Raw genomic sequence first — 25433 nt, forward strand, 5'->3', positions numbered from 1 at the left:
CTAAGAATGATTCTAACAAATATTTCATTAAGCGAAAAATTTTGTAAAATGGAAATCCTTTATATGGAAGTTCGTTTCACTGTATGATTATTATTATTTTGCATACCTATATAATACGTTAATACGTATAGGTATTGTGTATAATTTGGTCCACATACCTAAGCGTTATGAGTTCTGGTATACTTACCAGTGATATAATACTACTGTGATCAAATATAGACTAATAGCCGATAGTTATAACTTCAATGGTAATATTATAACATAAAATATAATTATTGTCATACATGATACACACACACACACAATGTGTATCATTCATCTATGATCAATCGGTGGTGTGTTTATTGTTTAGGACTAATACTTATAATATAAATGTTTAAATTCGAAGGTTGGGATTTATAAAACTTTATTTTATTATTATAATGAGTAAGATGAAACAAAAATACACATAGCGTTTTAATATTATAATATAGGATTACCGATTATGCATAGAAATAAAATGTTATACACACACGTCCAGACTAAACCACGCGATGCTAGTGTGTCCGTATGGCGTATGTGTACAATGCGGCAGTGTATGGTTTTATTAATTGACGGTCAGCACTTCAGCGGTGTGCGACCGACGCCCGATGGTCGGCAACCCAACAATGGCAATCTTGTTTGCAAATAGCTGACTCAAGGTCGCTCGCAGACCGCGATCAAGCCGTATAATAAATACAGCGCATCCATTTCGCGCACACTGCGAAATATTTCCGTAATATTATACCATTGACTATAAATTCAATGATTATCGAGTATATATAAATATTATGATGCGTTTAGAGACCATACAAAGTATAAATTAAACAATTTTGTTTATTTGGTCAAAACTGCTCGACCTGTACCTATATCCTGTATTATACATATTATAGACTATACTATTTCTGTGAACCGCTCTGCGCAGTGAAACGCCACCGAAACTCTACCTCGAAGACAGGTCGAAGAAAAATGTCTGGGAAACACCCCAGGCGCCCGGTGCAGTGACGACGATTGTAAAACTGCAGCAAAGGCAGTTCATGTCTTCTCAATACCACCCCTACCACCCACCGCCCCCGTGAAGTTACACACATAGGTTGGTACACGCGCAATTACCACTAAATATTATCATAGGTATACCATGACTGTTGCCCGGAAAGTCTACGTATAGATAATGTCCAGAAAAGAGGGTCACCTAACGTGAAAACTTAAAACACAAAAATATAATTTAATATAACCGTTGAAGTAATATGCGTAAATAATATTACCTATATATATATATTAGTCGTTCACCGTGGACGAAAACTACAGAGTCCACTGCAGCAATAGGGTAAACCAGAATATAATAAATATTAGCGGAAAAAAGTGGAGAGTACGGTTTATTAGTTTATTACTATATAAATAGGTACCTATTATTGTTTTTTTTTATATTAGTCTGCGAAGGTCATCGTCATTCGAGAATTTCTGATTTAAAATCTTTTATATGTAGGTACCGATATACTTACCGAAATTCATGTTTTTTCGTACACGACCACAACGACCTCCACCACCATACACTGATATTTACCATAGATATTATAATACTTTACCTATTATAAGATCATTAATCAAAGTATACGCGTGTTGAACATAAGACTTAGACGAAAATTTCATCGACGTATCCACAACATTAGACATTATAATATAATGCCATATATGAAGTGGCGAGGCGTTGTGGTCCTTCCTTTAAATTTTTTTAGCGGTATTGTTTTTATTAATTATCTATTACTTATGAGTTATTGATAACCTGTTATTGTTGGTATTTAAAAAAAAGTAGTGATAAGAATAGTAGACTATTTTTATCTCGGCATCTCGTAGGAATTAATTATATGAGTGAAACCTAGTTCGATTTTTCGAGATGAATTAATAAATTTAATTATTTATTTAATATATATTATTATTATATTATTATATATATAAATTATTATTATATTTTATATATGTATTAATTGATTGATTTTTAAATTAACCTCCACCCATGACTGAATATAAATAACAATATATTTTAATCAGACAGATTATTTAAGTTAATTATAATGTAAAAGACATTATGTTCGAAAAAAACAACCTAACGATTTTTAGTAATTCAATATAACATATTGAGTTAGGCTAAAAATATAATATATTGGTTTTTAAACGACTAATAATAATGTTTGTTTATTATCAAGTAATTTATACGCCGACAAAATAATACTAAGTAGTCATTTGTATAGAATAATTTATAGATGATACATTATAAAATATTTTAAAACACTAATGTTTTTATTTGCATTATTTCACATGTTTAATAATATTACTATCTTAATTTTAAATGTTTACTAAATAATAATTTACGGAATTCTCTTGACATAATATTATTTGCCATTATTTTGATTAAAAATGAATGTATAAGTTCAAAGATTATGTATGACAATAGTTCTGAGGAACTTTGAGCTTAGGAATAATGTTTTTTAAAATGTTTTGAATTTTAGATTTAACATTTTATTATTAATGGTCCAAAGTATCAACTAACCATAATATTTTATAATTGTATGCACTTCATACAAGTCATGTAATATTAATATTAATATTAATCAATGAGAGAATTAAGTCCAATAAAATGTAATAGAAATCATATAAATAAAATAAACATCATATATTATTAAAATTCGTCATAATAAAATCACCTCTATCCTCAAAATGTCAAAATATATTTTCTTATTTGAATACATTGTAGTAATATCCGAATATATTTTCCAAATACTACATTGACGTTAAGTGTTTGGAATAAACAATACAGAGTGATTCTTTTAAGTGGGTACACTAATTATCTCGAAAAGTATTGACTTTTTTCAAAATATTTTTTTACATGGTTTCAAGTTCTTAAAAACCCAACGTTTTTATTAAAAAATTATATTTTTAAATATTTTTTATCCTTATCATTTTTTAAGTTTTTACGTTTTTGAATGACAACATAGAGTTTTAATTTCATATTCCAAAGCAGAATATTTTTCTAAGTATTTTGATAAATAAAAATCGAATTTGGTGCTAGTAGTTTATGAGTTATAGGTATTTAAAGTTTAGATTGGCAGAGTGGAGTGGTACGGGGTTACCCCGCAAAATATTTGTCCACTACTCCGCTTGTCTAAACTTTAAATAATTATAACAGTTATAACTCATAAACTACTAGCCCCAAATTCGATTTCTATGTATCAAAATACTTAGAAAAATATTCTGATTTGGAATATGAAATTAAAACTCTATGTTGTCATTCAAATAAGTAAAAAACTTAAAAAATGATAAGGATAAAAAATATTTAAAAATATAATTTTTTAATAAAGACGTTGGTTTTTTTAACAACTTGAAACCATGTAAAAAATATTTTGAAAAAAATAAATACTTTTCGAGATAAATAGTGTACCCACTTAAAAGAATCACCCTGTATACATAATGTGTGTCTCACATATTGTGATCAAATGTTTTTGTAACCAATAGAAAGTTCAACCGTATTTAGATTTTAATTGAAATAATTTATTGTGCTTTTCTTATGTAAAGAATCTAATGAATTTATTATACATTATACTTATACATTTTCGTTTAAAATGGTTTTTATTTTATACATTTGGTTTAAAACAACATTCAATTTTGTTTTTCTGTTCGCTATTTATTTTAACTAAATATTTCTGAATAAAATAATAAGTTATGTATTTTTTCGTTTGCCTATTGCGTTTCAAATATGACAACATATATATATTTAATAATATACTTATTTCTCTCTGCCTTGTATAATTATATTTTCTAACTTTTCCTAATCATATGCCATCTTAACTTTATTATTGTATCATATTATCCGGCTTTAAATATAATATCATCTCATCATAACCTGTTTAGAATTTTTTCAATAACTTTTACCTGTTACTTAATAGCATATAGATTATTACGTGGAGTAATGAGTTATTTAATTTAAGCTACAATTAATTTTTCTCCAAATCAAACTTCAAGACAATTTAGTGCTCATAACATTCAATTTAATTTAAGTATATATTTTGATTTTTGAACGAGTATGATAAGATATGTATGTGTGATATAATATTATGCAATGTAAACATGAAATGAAATAATCCGTTTTCATTCACACGCGCTTCTCAACAGTTGTCAAACTTGATTTTTCTCATGTCTATGCGCATGTGTAGGTATAGTAGGTACATTATACAGTAAACATTTTGTACAATAATAATCGTCGAAAAAAACTTTTTCTTTCGTTTGAACCTATAATATAATGTGAAGTAAAATCGCGTCTCAGTTAGTTATAAATCGTTTTTAATCAGCACAACTGGATAACTAACCTGCGAGTTCATATTCTTGCAAAATATTCTTTGTTAAATCTTTATTTTGAAGAAAAAAAAAACACTGCGTACCGCGGTCGATGATGATAACATGCATTTAACTTTGTGTCACAGTTTCCAATTCGAAAGTACAAAGATTTCCTTTCACCGTTCATTATGAAAAAAAAAAAAATGAAATGAAATGAAAAAAGAAACATACTTCCATCTCGTAACCACGATGGTTGGCGCTCGGAGCGGTGTAATAATAAGCACCACCGCATTAGGCCGTATTTGTTGGGCTCGTTACGGATAGCGCGTTATGCGAGTTCTCGATAGAAAGGATACTTACTAATAATAATAATACAAATCTATGTAGCGTTTAAATCCTTTGTGAACGACCAGCTAACCTATTCGCGAGATTTATGGTCGTCTGTTTTCACGCGCTATTTAAACGCACAGATGCTGTAGTTATTATTAATCGTCATTACACGATGATATATCATTATATACGTATATAGACACGTCAGGTGATATGATATTTTTGTACGTACATAGACACGTCGACTGATGATGAAATGATTACGAAAATGATAGACGCTTGAGCTTTCAATACTATAGTAATAGTATTATATATATATGCCAGTGTTAGTATAATAGATGTATTATATAGTAGGGGACATATTTTTAGCAGGTACCACATCATATATTATATAATAAAATAAAGTAGCCTATAAAATTGCGTGTTTTGAAATCATAAGAGGGTTCTACCGAATTATCGCATAAACAAATACTGGCGTTATAGTGATCATAAATAATCCATATTAAACGATAACACAGTATCTACCTAACCTACGTACCGATGAATGCAAATAACAACAAATAAATTAAAAATTAAAAACGGCGTAATCTTTTCTACTAGAACTTTTCGAAACATTTTTAGAGGGTGAACAAAAATCGTTTTTGGCTCTACATTGAACTTGCCTACGTTATGATACTTAGGTTATTTTCTCTAAAAAATAACAATTTATATTATTACAGTCTTTCGTCTATAACAATTTTATGAACAATAGCGGACTTATGATAATTAACGATTACGGTTTTTTATATTCTTATACCATACCTTCAAGAGTCTAAACTAAAAATCACAACCTTAGTCAACCCAATTTTGTGCATTTTTTTTTTTACTTCTTCATTACTAGATCATGTTAAGAGGACGCTACACCCGCATACGTTGTCTCCGTCTTACAAGTGCGTAACATAACAAATTTTATGCTCAGCAGATCCACGTTTAGCTCCGTTAGCTTAAAATTTAGAGTTAATTGACCTCTACCAAAAATTAAAGGTAACATTATTATCGAGGGCATGACGTAGGCTTTTTATTATATTTTAATTTTAAAGTGAGTTATGTGTATTTTAAAATTGTAAATTGTTTGTATATCTTAAAATACTCATAACTCACTTTAAAATTAAAATATAACAAAAAGCCTACGTCATGCCCTCGATAATAATGTTACCTTTAATTTTTGTAAGAGGTCAATTTACTCTAAATTTTAAACTAACGGAGCTAAACGTGATCTGCTGAGCATAAAATTTGGTATGTTACGCACTTGTAAGACGGAGATAACATATGCGGGTGTAGCGTCCTCTTAACATTAACCAGATCAACTATAGATTAAAGTTGATATATAATCGTCATAAAAATAAATCCACATGTATTTTGGTTAGGAGAGCAAATATTAATAATTTCCGTTTTAGCATTTAATCTTTAATCTGTTAATAAGTGTACCAACTGTTAATAAGTTAATCAATAAATTAGATTTAATTCAAAAAAATTTGCTGAGAACATAATACATAATCAGATATTATATTAATATTGTAATTAGTAAGATTTAAACTTAATACACAAATGAAAACATGAGCGATTATTTAGTTATTAATTTATCATATATGCAATATTCATATTTTATAAATATACGTGCACGCTTCTATATGTCTATAAACTTCTTATTACTGAACTTTAATTCTACACATTTATAATATGATTATTATATGGTATAATAATATATTATTTATAATTTTCTAAGTTTAAATTTTACTTAATTTTGATAATGAATATTATGAAATCATTTGAAAAATACATTTAACTCAGTAGCTATTTTTAATAGCAATATATTTTTATGTAAATAACTTTACAATTTAAGTACATCATATTTTGTATATTGAAATATACATAATAAGAAAAAACTTCATAAATAATTTAAATTTATATAGGTACATATAGCATAGGTACTTAATTAATCGAGCTGGAGAAGTAAATTAAATTATGAACTACGTGAAATAATATATTATACTCAATGGTAATAGGTTCGATGTTTAATAATAATTTTTATATAATAGCTTATATTAGCTACATATCCTGTCATTTTCATATTGGCCAACCATAAAATTAATATATTAGTAATCATTTTTGCACAGTCAACATGATACACTCATAAGTCATAAGCAAGTCATTGACACATCCTGTCGACTATTAAGGCCAAAATTATACTATCTATTAAAAAGAACGTTGAAACTAGTTAGCACATAAAAAAAAATGATGCATAATAGTCCAAAACAAAATGTTTATATTCATAGTTTTCAAATATTGTATATTTCGTCATCGATCGTTTCATTACACAACAACAAATATTTATTCTTGTAAATAATTAATAAAGAGGATAAAAAAACAATATACAGAAAAAAATTAACAACTAATGAAACAAATTTAGAACCAAAATATGGTGACTTAAATTACAAAATCAGCTATAAGACGAAATAAATAATTAAATATATCACATCAAGAGAAGGAAATTTCGTTTATTACGAAAATAAAAAAGAATAATGAACCAAAAATTAATTTTTATGTAAAATAATTAATATTAAATACTAATTGAACATAATATAATTGAAACAAATTCATAGAAGAAATAACATAAAATTCATACTCTTCTATACAGGTAATATTAAGTCAAATAACGTGTGTGTAGATATTATTTTGTTATTTTCAAAGCCAGGATCAATTAATTTTGGTTAAAATACGACCTGCTCCATGCAAAGTATAAACTATAAAATAAGTTCATTAAATTGTATAAAAATTTAAACATTATAAACAGAAAGTACAATACTGTGATAATATTAAAATTTTTAAATGAAAATTGCAGTTACACGTAGATCGGTCTGTGTACAAAAACAAATAAGGTAATATATAAATCATCGAATGACTAATGAAAACATTATGATATTTCATAAAATAAAAAATTTTGAGGTGCAAAAAATTTTAAATTTTTCAAGTCCATATACGGTTATTTAATTATTTTACATTGAATTAATTCTTTATAAAATTGTACAGCTTATGATGGCTGACGTATATTATATTATATCAGTCTTTCAATCATATTTATCGGTTTATTTCGTGCAGAAAATGACACTTCCGTACATGGAAAATTATCGCTATCAAAAATCTACTAAAACCATAGGTACATCTATTATATGTACCTATCTACAGGAACGATAAAAGTATAATAATAATTCTCCGAAAAGTTTCTGATTGTAATAAATTCCATTGACGTTATTCGTAGAAATGTTCAATACTCTCTGATTGAAGAAAACACAAATAAGACGTGTACGTCGCTTTAGAAACAAAAGAAATGAGAAAAACAATATATGGACTAATCATCATTCCTCGACTCGCGTGTTATTGATCACATGGTGTTCAGATGAGGTCATGGTGATGCATCGCTTCAAAACATTGTTCGTACCTCGTACGTTGGTATTAATTATCACGATTAGTGTTTATAGCTATTAATTTTTATATTATTATTAATTTGATTAAAAAAATGATGTACCTTTTAAAATAGGTTTTTAATTAGTATAAAAATAATACACATACACGCCACTAACGTCCCACACACATACCTACTATAATATTATATAGGAATATTATGTAATGTATAGCTTTAAAATATTGTTCGTACATTAATACACGTATATTATCAATATTAGTTTTTAACTATTAGAATTACAATATATTATTATGATAATAATAATTTTTTTTTTTTGATCCTGAGGAAAACTTTTCAATATTAACAGTGTCAACGCATGTAAAATATCGCCCAAAAAGTATTATAATATGCTTTATATTAAATATATAATATTACGCAAATTTATTTTGGAGAATAAATACGAGGAAGTATATTAGGTGCACAGAGACGGTGACAATCGATATATGTCAAGGACATGCATACACTCACGAGTACAGGACAGCTTTTAACAGGCTCGAGTAGGGGTTCAAGACGTCATCTGACTAACAATCGTGTTGGTATCGTTCATATTTGATACCAATGAAATCACACAAGTAGGTATATTATGGAAAAGCAGTGCAGACTTAAGTGGTCTTTGATTTTTTGTGATAGCTAAACGGACAAATTCGAAATAATTCATATGAAAATACTGTCAACTAAAAATACAAGAGTTCTGACTAAAAGAAAAAAGTAAACAGGTATATTATAGAGCAAATCGGGTTTATATTTTCTGTGTGGCCTCAAGTATTTATTTTCATAACTATACTCTTACTACCTCTGAGTCACCTCATAACAAGATGACCGGTTGAATTAATTAGATGATTACCTTAACTCATATTTTCCATAATTTTGTCTACAGTCAGTGTCATTTCTACAACCCTTAATAAATAAGTTTTTTTTATTCTATCTTCCTTCGTAAGTTTGGTTTGGACATTATCATCTCCGTAGCTCTATTTTGTTTCTATTGTCTACTTTCCAACATTCCGATCGAAACATTACTGACAAAACAACTTTTTCATAAAATATATACACACAATTTATATTTCTAACATCATCCTTAAAATCACCACTATTTTGTATTAAGGATTCTATAAGTACTTGAACTTATTAACTTCACACATTACATTATCCCCAATAATCATTAAATTATGCCTTGTCTTATCAATTTCTCAATCGTTTGTACCGAACTCATACACGATTGCAGACTCTATTTTACTCTTACTATTATTAAGTCTCTTTCCTTCAAACACTGTTCCCCGCATTCTTCCGATCAAACGGTTCACTACATAATTTATAATATATTTTAAATTCGTATAAAACATGTTTATAATTTACTGTCACTTTAATAAAACTACACAAGAGTGAATATTTTATCTTAAACCAGCTTGAAATATCTCGAGCTGTAAAAGGTATTTTCTATTTTACGTTTAAAAATGTTATATTTTACATTCTCTATGATCAATCAAATCAAATAAAAAATTAATTCGAGATTTAATTTGTTTCTTGACATTTTGACTGGAACAATCACATCGACAATGCTAAAGACTTTAAAATACGCGTTTGAACTAAAAACAATCAAATTTTATTATAATGATGTATTATTGATATAATATATCTATATATAATATATTATGCCACTCTATTACAGCAGTAGATTCGTATTACGGTTATCTATATGGCATATGTTACTGCGTGACTAGCTATATGGCAACCACTATAACTGTTAAATGACGCTATTTTTTTGTTTCATATTTTTTGTAGCTAATTCTATAATTATAATTGTAAAACATTGTTTTTAAATTCATATGTTACACTTTTTCAGAACATGAACTGCCTGCGGGAGTGAATACACGTAAACAAGTTTAACTACCTGTATTTGAGAATAATTTTATTCTCGGATGCCCGTATAATGTAGTAATAATGATAAAATATTATTCAATATTATAATATCTGTTATGCGTTTTAAAAAAATCAACAGCACCGGCACAAGATATATTAAAATCGTCAGATCTAACAAAATATATATTTGTTATACCTTTAGAACTGCACTAACAACAATGAATTCCCCAATGTTAAAAATGCAAATCTCGTGGTTACGCCATACTCATAATGTATTAATGTTATTATAGCTGTGTCCAACGTGGTGATAGCTATTTTACTACATCGAGTATAAAATCACGTGAGACTCTAGCAGTCCTTCTATTTGCGCAGTATATGTATACAACCAACCTGTAAATTATAAGGGATGAACGTATCATGTACTTTTTCCCAAAGTACTCCAACTACGACGTCGACATTCTATACCAATTCTAAACACACCAACGTGTAACATCAGCAACATTCTCAACACTCCCATCTCCATCCGCAGTATCGCAGTCAATTAGCAAGTATTTTGTACACACCACAAACACTCATGCTCGAACTTACGCTTGCTGCTTGTGTCTATGTGACAAGTAACAACCACACAAAATGAGAACTGCATTTTTAACTTAATGAAATTAAATCTATAATTAATCTATTCCTCGGCAATCTATCCACTGTTACTAACTGATCGAATCCTAAGATGACACATAACTCGTAATCGTAAAGTGTTCTCATCTCATGGAAGGCTACTGGAAATTACAAAATAAGGATAAAAAACAGTGGTGTATAAGGTAATGTAAATCATTGCTTACACATAAAGTACCTATATAAATTTAGTAAAACTAATACCAGGACAAATTACATGTCATATTAGGAGCCTTTATCGTTTCATGTACTAATTTATTTTCATCTATTAAGCTTATTGTTCAGTTTCTGCAGTGTAACAAATGCCTTGACTAAAAATTGTTAAATATAAACTTAAATATTGCCTATAACTTCATAGACAGATAATAGTTTTTTTTCTTTGTAATATGTTATATATACTTTTAAAAAACGTCAAATCTCAATTTATATTATATACTTTCTATCAATTTTTTCTCAACTGTACACGTACACTACAAATACGAGTCCCAAGACGCTATTATATTGAGGAGACATTTCTGATCTAGTGTCTTGACTGTAATTGACGAAAGCGTTCCGCGTAGGTAATCGATTCGATGATATTATCATATATATATATTTAAGTGCAAAATGCGAATCGATAAAAAGAAAGACGGCTCTCTTTACTCGTGACAACCGAGGAAGTGTACCTACCTACCTATATAAAGACGGAACATTTATAACTAGTAATAAATAACAAACAACAATAATGTAGTATACTAAAGCCTATATTATATAATTATTCTTCGTACCTGTATTACCTCTGTAAGTTACGCCATGTATAGAGCAGAGAACGTGTGTATAGGGTCGGTTATCATCTTATTCCACGTGTATATAGTAATTAAATTAAATATTATATATTACTATGAATATTAATTATTTTTCGTTATTAACAACCTGCTGTTGTTTATGATTTTGGCAAAAAACTTTCATTACTATTTGCTGTAGATCGGACAAACGATTGTTTTTTATTATTTTTAATTTATGCTACTTAAAAGTTAGTCGTTATTGTATTACATCATTAATTATTATATTACCTATACAATAATACGTACTCGTTCGATAATGTAGGTATATAATAAATGCAGAGTTAGGTAAATATATCATTGCTATAAATTGTTATTTTCTTGGTAAATATATAAAAAAAAAAATGTTTGTATATTTTAAAATCAAACTTCAAATTCAATGATTATATTAAGTCCTAATTTTAATTTTTTACATACTGATTAGTTAATTATAATTATTTGAAGTTTTGATGAGCTGAATGGTGTGATACAGGGAACCATATAATAATTTATGGGATCCCTAAACAAGTATAACTCTTATTAATTATATACTATTTTACTGGATAAAAATTTAAAGATTTTTCATCGAAATCCTTTTTTTTTCCTTTATTTATATATACATAATCTGTTCCTAAAAGGTACAATAAGAGTATTTGCTATAAGTTAAATAAGTAACATGAGAATTTGATAAAAGAATTTTATGATGACACCCAATGATGACACTTTTAGTATCGAAATCCTAAAAAAAGAATATGAAATAAAAAACATTATAACATTATGTTGTCGTTTTTTTTTTTTTAAATAAATAAACATAAACAATTTAAAAGGATAAAAATAATTGCATACATTCAAATAGTGTAAAAAGCTTTATATTATTTTCCAATTTGCAGAATACTTGATAAAAAAAAAACAAGAAAATATATATTTTGTTGCAAAAACGATGATAGCATTAAGTTTTTTAACAAATTTACTGTCCTAGATGTCTCTAATGTTGTTATTCTAAAGTAAATATTTAATCTATTTAAATATTTAGCTGGATTAAAAGACTAGCCGAATATGTTGAGCAGCATAATATTTCCATGATGCATGCTGTACAGGCCATCCTACTATACCTATAACGATATGCATGATTATTGAGTTATTAAAATTTAATATAATGTCCAATCACTCCAATCAATATTACATAATATTATGATCATTTGATTACCTATATAGTAAAAAAAACAATAATAGTATGAGTGTTTTTTTAACCATCCTGTTATCAATATAATATGTGTGATTTATTTTTTCACTGATATTATAAGTATTGTTTAAATGCTTTGATGTTATCTACAACAGCAATATAAATAAAAATACAAAATTGTTTAGGATTTTAAAATTTTAATACCTAACAGTAAGCGTTGACATATTTTTGAGTAAGCAACCAAGTGGAATATTATATCGCTCAATACTTTTGCCATTTCCAAACATATACAATATCTATTCGTAGGTCGTAACACATAGCCTAGCTGACATAGGATACATATTTATAGACTAGTAATCATTTTAAGAAAATAAAACAATAATAATTTATTTATGTAAAAACTACGGATATTTTTCAGGGTATTTTTTTAAAATTATTGATTTTGAAGAATCCTATCAACTGATTGAATAAGATAAAAATAAGGACTAAAGCTATACGTATAGTTCAACAACTTTTCATACTATACATAAAATACATATTTTTGTCCTGTCCATGGCTAAATATTTTATTACCTAGAATTTTATATATTTCCCATGATCCTCTTTTTCTATCTTCGGAATTTAAAACGATTCAGAACAATTCGATCGTACTTATACCATAATAATAATAAGTCTTATTTTTGTAGAGAACAATAAAGATAAATCTTGTAAGGTTTTAATCGAAATTATCATTGTAAATAAATAATAGGTTAAAGAAAATATTTTAAATTATCATGATCAACAGGCAGAGTTAGAAATCACTTATCAGACTAGAAGATTTTTGATGTACGAATGTGTAATGTAATGCATTATACGAATATGTGCACAGAAATCAGAATGGTTGGTGTTTTTCTATAAAAGGCAGTAAAATTAATTCCTTAACTCTATTTGTTTTCATTCTATAACATACAAATACAACGTTATTGCCAGTTCACTGGTTCCGGTCTAGAACTTTTCGAAAAATAACCATTATACATCTGCACTATCTAATCAGAATATCATATACACCACATTATGACCCAAGTCACGCGCTCTTTATTGTCATAATTGTCAAACAAAACAACATTATGTATAGCACTGTTGTTTGGTTATAATGAAACCACGTTTGTAGGTATATTACAAACGGACAGGGATGAGTATATTTTTTTTTCATAAATCCGATGGTTTTTTTTTCGACATTGTCCATACCATATCCGGTCATCATTTTATAGGTACCTACATCATCGAGGATAACCGGATAAATTATGATATATAATATTATAACACAATCGTTGCATACTAATTGAGTTCCATACCTGAGCAAGGAAATAATAATATACTAATCGAGTGCCGGTATAAAAGAGTAATATGTTACCCATCCAGTCCACGCTTATTGTTAAAATTAAAATTAAATATTAATATAATAGATTTTTTTCAATTTGTATGTGTTGAATATTGTGTATTTCTTTAGGTCAAAACAGAATTACCAACACTGACACACTTTAAACACTGCTAATTAATAAACTAACCGAACCTAAAAAAAATAAATCATGTCAAGACTAAAGAAAACGAAATTTGAGAAAAAGGGAACTAATAAAAGCAAAACTTAAATCAAGATTTGTATACATAAAAGTTTTTCACTTAAGATTTTACCGATAAAAGACATAACGTTTTAAAAATCTCGAAAATCTAAAATATTTTTCTCGTAAATAGTCCTCAGTTAGGAAAATGTTTTTTTTTCAATGTTTGGTGACGTCAGATAGCAATAAAACATTGATGGGACTCTGCAATTAGCATGTAAATTGTAGAGGTGTACTTATGCAAATTTTCAGGGACTCAATTCATTTCATTCCCTAAAAAGTTTTATTGGGTCTCAGTTCATTTGCGACCAATGCATTAATACCGCAACAGGTATAATATAAACCTCATAACCATTACCTTCCATTATATTTCTAGAAGGTTCGAGTGGTTATAATTGGCTAATTGGCAACAGATATTTCGGGCAAATATCACTGACCAAACGTATTTATCCGACTACGGATGATATAGTGACCCTTGCAGTGCAACCTGCTCAAGAGGGGAGGTTTCCGAATCTGCAGGACCCCTCCGTTGGGCGTATTTGAGTTTTCAGGTTAATAGTGCTACATCCACAACTATACTATGCGTAGTATTTATCATAAACATTTGCTACGACTTACCTGAAAGCCAGGGCGAGCTTGCATTCCAGATATCGGATCATGGAGTTGAGGAAAGTGGCGGGCAGGGCGCATAGTAGCCACTTGAACAGCATCAGCCCGAAGTTTGGCACGTCTCGGCGGACGATGAACTTGACCATTTTGCCCTCCATGGTGGCCACGAATATGGACATGAACGTACGGCATATCAGGGCCACCGTGTGCATGGACAGCAGACCCACCTCGGGCGTCCAGAAGCCGGGCACCATGAGCCTGAGCAGCTTCTTGAGCTGGATCAGGAACTCGCGGTTGATGCTCGGCCCGGCGGCTCTCGTCCTCTTGCCGGACGACGACCTCTTGCCGCCGCCCACCGCGGCCACGGCGGTGATCGCCGTAGACCCCTTGGTGTTGTTATTGTCGTTGGACTCGCCCGACGGTCGCCGCGAGCCGCCGTCGAGCCCTTTGTCGCCCTTGCCACCGTCTGCGCCGCCTCCGCCGCCACCGCACACTTTCAACACGATCGGGTAACCAATCTTGCAGCCGTACAGCAGTACAGCCGCGGCCAGCACGCCCTTGCTAACATTGTCCCGTCGGATTATCCGTCCGTCCAGGTATTTGGATATGACGGTGGGCATGGTTTCGGTCACAATGGTGTTGGTGGTGTTGGTGGAGGTGATGGAGGTGATGGAGGTGGTGGTAAAACCAAACCGAGCGACAGTTCTCGCGTCTCGTTTACGGGTAAAGAAGTGATGATGGGCTTATTATTGTTGAGGATTACTTATGCGTAATGTGGTCTATTTGGGCAGTGTTCTGATTTGTATTGTTATGATAATGGTAATAGCGACGACTTGTGCGTGTCAAGTCATCTGTGCGACGACCGACAATAAGACAATAATGTTAGAAGAAACGAATAGACGAAGACTCTGCACAAGAACGCACTACAACGAGCGTATATTATAGAGTCGATGAGTGCGATAACATCGGTCAGACATGTGTCGGATTCGAAAATATTTTAATGATATGACATTGAGATTATGACGAGCAAATAACAATATTATATTATTGCAATAACAAATGATAACACAACGATACGACGAACGCGCGCGGCAAGATGTGAAGAAAAAACGGTGATCGCGCGACCGACCAGACTGCGCGCCGGAGTCGACGTTGCTACTGAGCGATTCGGTGCATACGGCGCGTAGTGTGCTTGTGTGTGTCGGGCGCGCTACCTACTCGCCGCGCCGTCTTTTCCGCTGTGGACGAACTGCAGGTGGGTGGCGGCGCGGCGCTGGTTGCGGCGACCGATGCGCGCCCAATACTCGGTACGCGCGCGCGCCAACGTCCGTTTTCCACAAACCTTCCTCACCCGTTCGTCGCAACACCTCGCGCCACACCTCACCATCACCGCGAAATCACCGACCGCGGATGCCGCTTCACCCATCCCCGCCGCCGAGACACCGTATAAAGAGTCGGTCAACTCGTTTTTTATTAGAAGAACGGGTGGTGGTGTCGACTCTTCTTTTGCTGCCTCGTTTGTTATTATTGTTACGTTTTTTTTTTTTTTAAATGTATATAAGTAATATAAAAGACGACTGCCACGGGAAACGATAATCGTGATATTATTATTATTTATTAATATTATGGAAATTTTTTTTTTTTTAATTAACAATTCTGCATAGTTTGTAGTTAGGTTTTCATTGTAATAATATTAATTAACTTTAGATTATCATACGTACCGGCAAGTATAAAATGTATTAATCAAATAAAAATTATCTAGATTACACATAAATACGTATCGTTACGATGAGTAAAGTTCAGGGGCGTATTTGTGTCTGTGTATTGTGGGGGGGGGGGGTGGGGGGGTGGGGGGGGGGTCAAGGGTACCGTGCCCCCCATACGATTGGCCGTACCTATGAATGTATTTGATAAAATATTATTATGGATAAGCCCAATTTACTCTGTTCATAAATATTGATATTTTACTATCAATTACACGTTTGTTTGTTAAACAAAGCTTACATTTTTAAAAAGTGATAATGATTAATTTATAATGACTTTTTTGTGTTTCCTAACTCCCCCTCCCCATCACTATCTATTCCTAAATATGCCACTGCTTATGATTACGCGTATGACCACTAAATAAGAAGACTCTATATATATCATATAATGTGGTATTTGTTGTACGTGAGTACGTGACTGATATTTTATATAATATATAATATAATATGTTGTATTTTTATTAATAATATAAGCTTCAGGTCGAGTGGCACTGGGGCACTGCATAGCGACTACCCATGAACGATAATCTGTCACTTACCATTATTAACCATCAAATTTGCTTATTTATTATTATTATTATTATATATTGTATATAGCTAGATTATAAATAATTTAAATTAAAAAAATATGATATTGACGATATTGTAATTGCTATTTGGATATTATTGTCTTTTGCTATTGATTTAAGAGGTATCTCTCTATCTAAAAAATAACATAATACAGTGGATTATACGTCAAAATGAAAATATAAAGGTTTAATATAATTTTTTTTTAATGACTCCCTCAAGTAGACATATCATAATATTGTCAGTTTTTAGATTCTGAGCGGAGTGATGAATATATTGATTTCATATAATAATATGTGTTTTTTTTCTGTTATCTTTTTTTCACTTAACCAACTTGAAGAAATATGAAATATACAAGGTTCTTCATAGTTGTATTATACTGGAGTTTAAAAGAAATTTGAGGTTATAAATATGCTACAATTGTTTATGAGTGTTTGAAGTTCATGCAAAAATTCCTAAAATATTTAATATTTATACCTAAGATTTGAAGATTTAATATATACCTATAGTCACTCTTTAGTTGTAATAATTTTAATTTGTTGAACGAAGTTTCTCAAATTTTTTTTCTTGGACATTTATATTGAAATGTAGAGCCGGAAATAAATTAAAAACAAAAAATAAGTGTTTTAATTATTTTATTGTATACGAAACTGACAACTTTCCCTTTTACATTCTTATATTATTATATTTTATATACCTACATAAAAACATTTTTTGAAAAAATTTAAGAATTTTAAGCTATTGTTCATTTAAACACCATTTTACAATGATGCTATACCCAAAAGTTTATTACGTTAATAAATTATATAAGATAAATATAATATAATATACAATTATCACAATTATAAATTACATAGGTATTAAGAATATAATGCATTGACTACATGTTTGACAAACATTTGATCAACCTGTCGTAATACTATATATAATATATAGGTAGTAAAATAAATTACTTTAAAAATAATATATTATTTTCTAACATAAATTAATTAATATACTTACTTACTTTTACCATCATACATTATTGGGCTGGCGAGTCATCGTTGCTCAAAATCTTTTTTTCGTATGCAATGATTTATCAATGAAATTAAATTTGACGCATGCATCTACAGTCAATGTCGTATTATAGCTTTAAGGAGTGTAGGAATGTGCCTAGGGATAAATTATGGAAGCGCTATTTTTTTTTTATATTGGCAGTTTATAACTGTTCATTCGTGTGAATATTTTTGGACTTTTGGTATACATTTTTAAAAACGTGTACCTATAGGGTCACGCTTGTCCTTAATCCTGATTAAGAACTTATTATGACTTAGTTAATGACGGCGTAGGTACAATCGACACCTAGACCTGTACAGGTACTGTACCTATAATTAATAACTTTCTATTTTGGCTTTGCAGAGATAGATATGTCTGGGGATAGAAGGTTTTGGCTGTAATAAAGCCACAATTCTAACAGAATATTTTCTATTTTTAAATAAGTAGCTATATATATAAGATAAAATATGTTGAAATGTACACTAACCTAAATGTCACACAAATTATGTCCGCGGATCAATCGATTGATGCCACTTTTACTATATTACATAAGTCCAATATTTTATGAATTGCATTGCATTTGTAGCAGAAGATTGATAAATGTTCAAAACTTGAAATACAATACCAATGTATAAATTTAAATCAATATTGATGCATTAGAAATAGCCATGAGATTAAAAAATTCATCGAATATTATTAGTAGGTATTCCTGCTTAGTAGTACTTACTAGTATTATACAGTATTATGTTAAATGTATAAACTAAAATAAATAGGTAGCTATAATTTGTTATACCTTATAAAATATGAAATGATCAATTAAAATATTGGACAATCAACTAGGTTTAACGAAACAAATAAATAAAGAACCAAAGCAACTGAAAGACATCGTTAAATATTTAATGAGGCTTATTTTAACTCATTATTAAAATTATTTTTTATAATCATTAACCTCCATTACTTTATTGAAAACATTTAGCAATTATTTTTAGTAACAAACACTGTATTGTATAACTATACAAATCAAAAATCAAGAATAAATTAATATTTACTGTCTATTCGAATTTTGAAAGGCTGTCGACCCGCATTATTAAAAATATTATGGCATCGGTGTATCTAAAATATTTATATTATGTAAATAATTTCAAAACTGCTAAAATAAATATTCATCATTATGTTTGCGGTATGCCCGTATTTTGAAAATTATTGTAAAAGGCTCGTTGGAACCAGTTAAAAAAAAACAAGTTAAAACTCGTTAAAAAAAAAAATGTTTTCGATATTTAATTATTATTGCGTATTATTGTCGATTCATTTAAAGCTAGTGATACATACCAAGTGCGTCTGATTTAATTGACAAACATCATTATTTTAATGGGTATAGTATTAATATATTATTATGTACCCGGTCGAGCAATAAAATGTTATTCACTTATATGGACAATGGTTAAAATCCTTATTTAATTTTTACTGCTAATAGTTTGTTAAATAAATTTAATTATATGTGTAAATGGTTAAAATAAATATTAAAGGTATAAATATTCAGAAAACATTTTTTTAAAGACGTGCTGCAAGTGTATCATGACAATTGACAATAATTGCACTCTTCAAAGAGTGAGCAAACTGTTCCATAAGAAATTTATACAACTATTATTGATTAAATACAAGAAGGAATGATTGTATAAAAATACTTTGATATTATTATACTATTTATTTTTTTGATGAAACATGTGTAAAGAAGTAAAAACCATACACTGGATAGTGGGTAGGTATACTAATACCTATGGAAAATTCAAAATTGATCAAAGAAAATCTCTTGCTCGTTAATAACAATAATAACAATGATGACTTTACATCTATTTGAAAAAATTCATATTATCATTGATTGTAAAGTGTACACATTACCGTATATAATAATACCTACTTGTTAAAAAATAAATACATTTCAAAATAATGATACAATAAAAAACATTTATCGCAATTATTATGTATAAAAAAAAAAAATATATATATATGTGTGTGTGTATTTATATTATATATAATTAAATGGTGTGCACCGATATAAGCAGGCGATAATATCGCAATTCAACTGTATATTATAACTTATAATTTATGACAATTAAGAACAACCCTATCTCATGTAAGTTGAAAAATAAAATAAATAAAAACACGATTATCCTTGCTTAATTTTCTTTACGCCAGCCTTAAATAAATGTTAGTATACTGAAATATTATTACTTATGAGTTATGACTTATGAGCATTTATATTTAATAAATCTTGGTCTACCAAAAATTTTACATATTATTATTTTTTATTTAAATATATTTATTATTTTACTATTTGTTGGTAAATATTTTATGTTAAAAAAAAGTAATTAAATATACAAATATTTAAAAAAAATCATAATATGTAGAATTTCGTACTACTAATCTCCATAATACGTATTAATAACTCCCGAAAAGTAATAATCGTGTAAAAACTAAAAAAAATTCTAATTATAATAATTTACGACACAAATTCGATAATATTGTCAAATGTATTGGATAGGTACTTAATGGTCTTGTAGCCTTTTTAAATTACTTCATATTATATTTAAGTGTAAATTAAAAATTATTTGTAACTTTCATTAATAAGGTTTTTATGATTTTATTTTAAGTACTTATCGATTATAATATTATAATTGCAAACGGATTAGTGTACGACAACAATCTAAAGTTATTTTAAGGAATATAAAAAATGTTTAGTACTTTAGTGTAAAACCATATTCAATAATATAGAGACCATCCGACCATTGAATAAAGTTATATAATATCCATCTTACCTACTTGATATAAGTGTTGAAGACTCTCTCTATAATCATAAAATGTTTCAGCACACATGATGCTATTTATAAGTAATTTTAGACTCTTTTAATGAGCTAAATAATAAATAGCCATATTTAACTCAGAGTCATAGGCAGTCAGCAGATTAATATCAACTCAAAGAACATAAAACAGAACACTACTAATAATTGTAACACAAGATACGTAGGTTATCACTTATCACTTATCAGAGAAACCTGTGTATCAGACACTAGTACACTAGATAGAGTAAACAAGCAAATAAAATACCTCCGCGTCGGCATTATCTGTAGTTTTATATCTTAAATATCTTATATCTTATGAGTTATATTGCTATAATATCTGAAATAATTAATATAACAAGTCTTAAAATTAAAAATACATTGCTCAACTTGTGGCCTTGACGAATAATTTTTCAACCAGAAATTTTAATAATTAATATATTATTTTATTATATTTGAATACTATTGCCCTACCATAAAATACAATTATATACATCTCTATACAATCTAAAATTGAACATAGATTGAAACCGGTTTAACGGTTATATGACAATATTTAACTCGGTCCATTAGGAATGATAAAGTCGCAAATCAAAATTGTATCTTACTTAAATTTCTTCATAAATCAAAATAAATCGAAACTAATATTCCATAGACCAGCGGTTTCCAACCCATGGGCCGCGAGCCATAGGTATAATATTAAATATTATACATAATATAATTAAGTTTTTTTTAATAAACAATTTTTTTTAAATTTTTTATTCCTAATAACTACATATACATGTATATATATATATATTATAATTTTATGAAAACGTATATAGGTATGCTATGGGTGGGCCTCAAATATTTTTTTACAAAATTAGTGGTCCGCGAAACTAAAAAGGTTGGGAACCGCTGCCATAGACTATTATAATATTATAATATTATAGTTTCTATACAAGGTGTAACTGATATAGAACTGGCATTTGGACTAACTTTTTCTCACATTAATATTTTTTTTTTTTCATTAAATGAACCTTGCACTACATGTACATTGTACAATACATTTTTTTATGTTTTTTTTATTTTTTAGTACTGAAAATAAAAAAAAAATTTAATTTAACTAAAAAAATGTTGTATAAATTCAAAATAGCCTATTTGTGAATCTGATTATAAAAACAATTTTGATGGTAAAAAGATTTATCTAAATCAAGTAGTTTATTTTTTAGGGTTTTTGAGAATTTGCTGACATGAGTATATTTCTAAAATTATTTATTTAATATTAAAAAAAATTTCATACGATGAATTGGCATAATATTTTATTTTTTTTTTGGTCAGGTCTTTCTGTTACACCCTGTATACACGCAATTGGCACCACATCGAAATATTCAAAGTCAGGCCCGGACTAAGGGGAGGAGGCCAGAGGGGTCGCGTCCACAGGGCCCACAATGTTATAGGCCCCCAGAATTATGAATTTCTATCTAGTATCTAAAACTTATACTTTTTGAATAATAACAAATATTTAAAATCGTTTGAGGATAAATCGTTATCGTTACGCTATTTCGTAAAAATTTAAAATTCAAACGCACTTACAATTTTTCCTATAGTGATGTTTCGAGTTTTCTCTATAGCTACTTGAAGGAAAACTAATAGAAAACTTAGTGTTGTATTTTTAATCCTTAGTTATAAACACAAAAAATTTTATGATTTTTCAACTTCAAAATTACTTGCAAAGTTTCGCGTTTTCGACAGATTTCGTAAAAATTTGAACTATAAACGCTTATTAAAAAAAATTATGACTTACGAGTTATAATTTTTTTTAGCTACAATAAGAACAACTCATAAGGAACCTTGTATTAAATTTTCAAGTTTTTTTGGTCGTCCAACATTTCTTTACCGGCACTTCAAAAAAAATTCTCAAAAAAATTGAAAATTTCAGTGGTCTATAAATAACTCAAAAAAGTCAAAAATTTGTGAAAATTAAACTGTATATAGATATCACTAACATAAACATTTGGTGAAAATTTCAAGTATTTACAGTGATTAGTTTTTGAATTATAACCATATAAAAAAATCGATTTGGTCGAAAACTGGTTTTGCGTAAAAATTCCCGTTTTTCTGTCATTTTTTTTTTGCTTTTCTCGATTTTTTTGAAAACTGTTAGAAAATGTTTACTTTTGACCTCTATAATGCACCAAGGATATTCACTTTTACATCGGAAACCACCCACCAAGTTTGAAATTGAAGCATTATTTCGACTAGTTATTTTGTACACAGACACAAAAAAAAAACCACACATCATTGTAAAATCAATACATTCATCACTTCGTTCAGAATCTAAAATAGTAAAAATCAACTAATGTTCTTAAGTCGTTAAGTAATACACGGTGGTCTAGTCACTTTGATGCCTGTAATGCTTTCTAATAGATGAATTTGTAACAGAACTAGATAAAAGTATAACCGCATATAACTATGTATCTCAGCATTTTTTATTTATCACCAAATTAAATAACCAGCCAGATAATGATTTTTACTTAAGCATGGACAATTTCATTGCTATGCATAAATATGACATAGAACCTTGTATAAAAAATGAGTTGGTTCAATTTAGAGAATATTCGTATCTTAGTAAGCCACCATTTATGCTTCAAATGTGCATAAAATATTAGAATGGTTTGAAGAAACTAAAATAAAAGATGCATTTCTAAATAATTTAATTGCAATTCGATTATACTTAACAATTTCTGTCGCAAATTGTTCTACCGAGTGGGCATTTTCAAAGTTGGCATAAAAAATAAGTTTAGAACTAGTCAGACTCAAGTATCCTTAAAATAATTTATAATATTATCTTCTCAACATGATTTGTTAACATCAATTGATTTTCAAGAAACTATACTGACTTTTGATTGTGACAATTCAAGAAAAAATGTTTTAAATAAGAGTACTTAATAATGTGTATTATTCATAATGTATATTATTATTTGTATAAAGTATTTAATAATTGTTTTGGTTAAATATAAAAACAACTTATGGAAATTTTAAATATTATATTATGTGTATTAATTACAATTATTGTTTTTAAATTTTTCATCTGTAACATTTATACAATTTAAAAATATTTTAGGTTATTTATTGTGTTACATTTTTGGCACCTTAATGGAGCCCATTTTAACTATTTACCCTAGGGCCCATTCAATAAAAAATATTTATTTAAAGTCAAAGTCTTTGACCTTAATTACTAAATATTATGCGTTTGTTATTATAGCTTATAGCCACTTTTGAGTTATAAATAAATAATTGTCCTAATTGAACGATATTTTAAATAACAATTTTACAGTTAACTGCAATTTTATTTATTTATTAAGTTCAATAACACTATATATAATATATATACATATACATATACATAATATTATATAAAAGGATAAATTGATTGACAGAGATATCAACGCACAGCCAAAACTACTGAGTTTAGAGACTTAACATTTTGCCCAAATATTCCTTCTACAACATAAACAACCACTAAGAAAGGATTTTTCAAAATTCAAATCCTAAAAAAGTGAAAATGGGATTCAACATTTATACATCGATTAATGTCTTAAAACTCATGTAACTATTTATATTATTTATTTTTGTTTACCAACTCCACTCAAGTTACGATACAGTATATCATACTTCCTTTTTTTTATTTTGCTTTTTAGGCGTTCTCTCGATGATTTTCGCCTGCATTAAAATTTAATTCCATAACAACTATTCTAAAATCAGGTAATTCCGATGATATAAAATAAAACATTTTTCGAATATCTCCATTATTCAACATAGATGATTTATATAGAAGTTATTATTTTCGATTAGGTGTTTGTTCCCACATCGTTATGTTCTCCAAACCCAATAAACCACCGGACTCTCCCGATTCCTACAGGCCTATAAGCCTTTTACCGTTCCTTTCAAAAATTTGTGAAAGACTCATACTTCAGCGCATTTCCCCATATATTATCACCAATAACATCCTTCCTCCATCTCAGTTTGGTTTCCGTACCAACCATAGTACAATCCACCAAACACATCGACTAGTTGATGCTATTTCAACAACTCTCGAACGCAAACAATACTGTACCTGTGCATTCCTAGACATATCCCAGGCATTCGATCGTGTTTGGCATGATGGCCTTTTATTCAAGCTTCGTAATTTTCTCCCCTCGTCACTTTTTCTTCTTATTAAATCGTACTTAACAAATAGATATTTCCAAATTCGCCTAGGGTCTTGCACTTCTGATTTAGCCCCAATCAATGCAGGAGTACCCCAAGGAGCCATTTTATCGCCTATTCTTTTCAATATCGATCAACCCATTTCG

At 29.0% G+C, this 25433-nt stretch overlaps 1 protein-coding gene across 1 annotated transcript in view; it reads right to left on the bottom strand.

The window, feature by feature from the left end:
- Nucleotides 1-16085, bottom strand: part of Abcd1 (ATP binding cassette subfamily D) — a 57023-nt gene extending 40938 nt beyond the window's left edge. The window contains exon 1 of the mRNA XM_015518592.2: nucleotides 14904-16085. Within this exon, the coding sequence (XP_015374078.1) occupies nucleotides 14904-15514 (611 nt within the window). The 5' untranslated portion in view covers nucleotides 15515-16085. The remainder of the gene's footprint in view (nucleotides 1-14903) is intronic.
- Between the last annotated feature and the right edge of the window lie 9348 nt (nucleotides 16086-25433).

Source organism: Diuraphis noxia, unplaced genomic scaffold, assembly GCF_037042655.1.
Source record: "Diuraphis noxia isolate RWA-SAM2 unplaced genomic scaffold, SU_Dnox_SAM2 contig0004, whole genome shotgun sequence".
Classification (NCBI taxonomy): Eukaryota; Metazoa; Arthropoda; class Insecta; order Hemiptera; family Aphididae; genus Diuraphis; species Diuraphis noxia.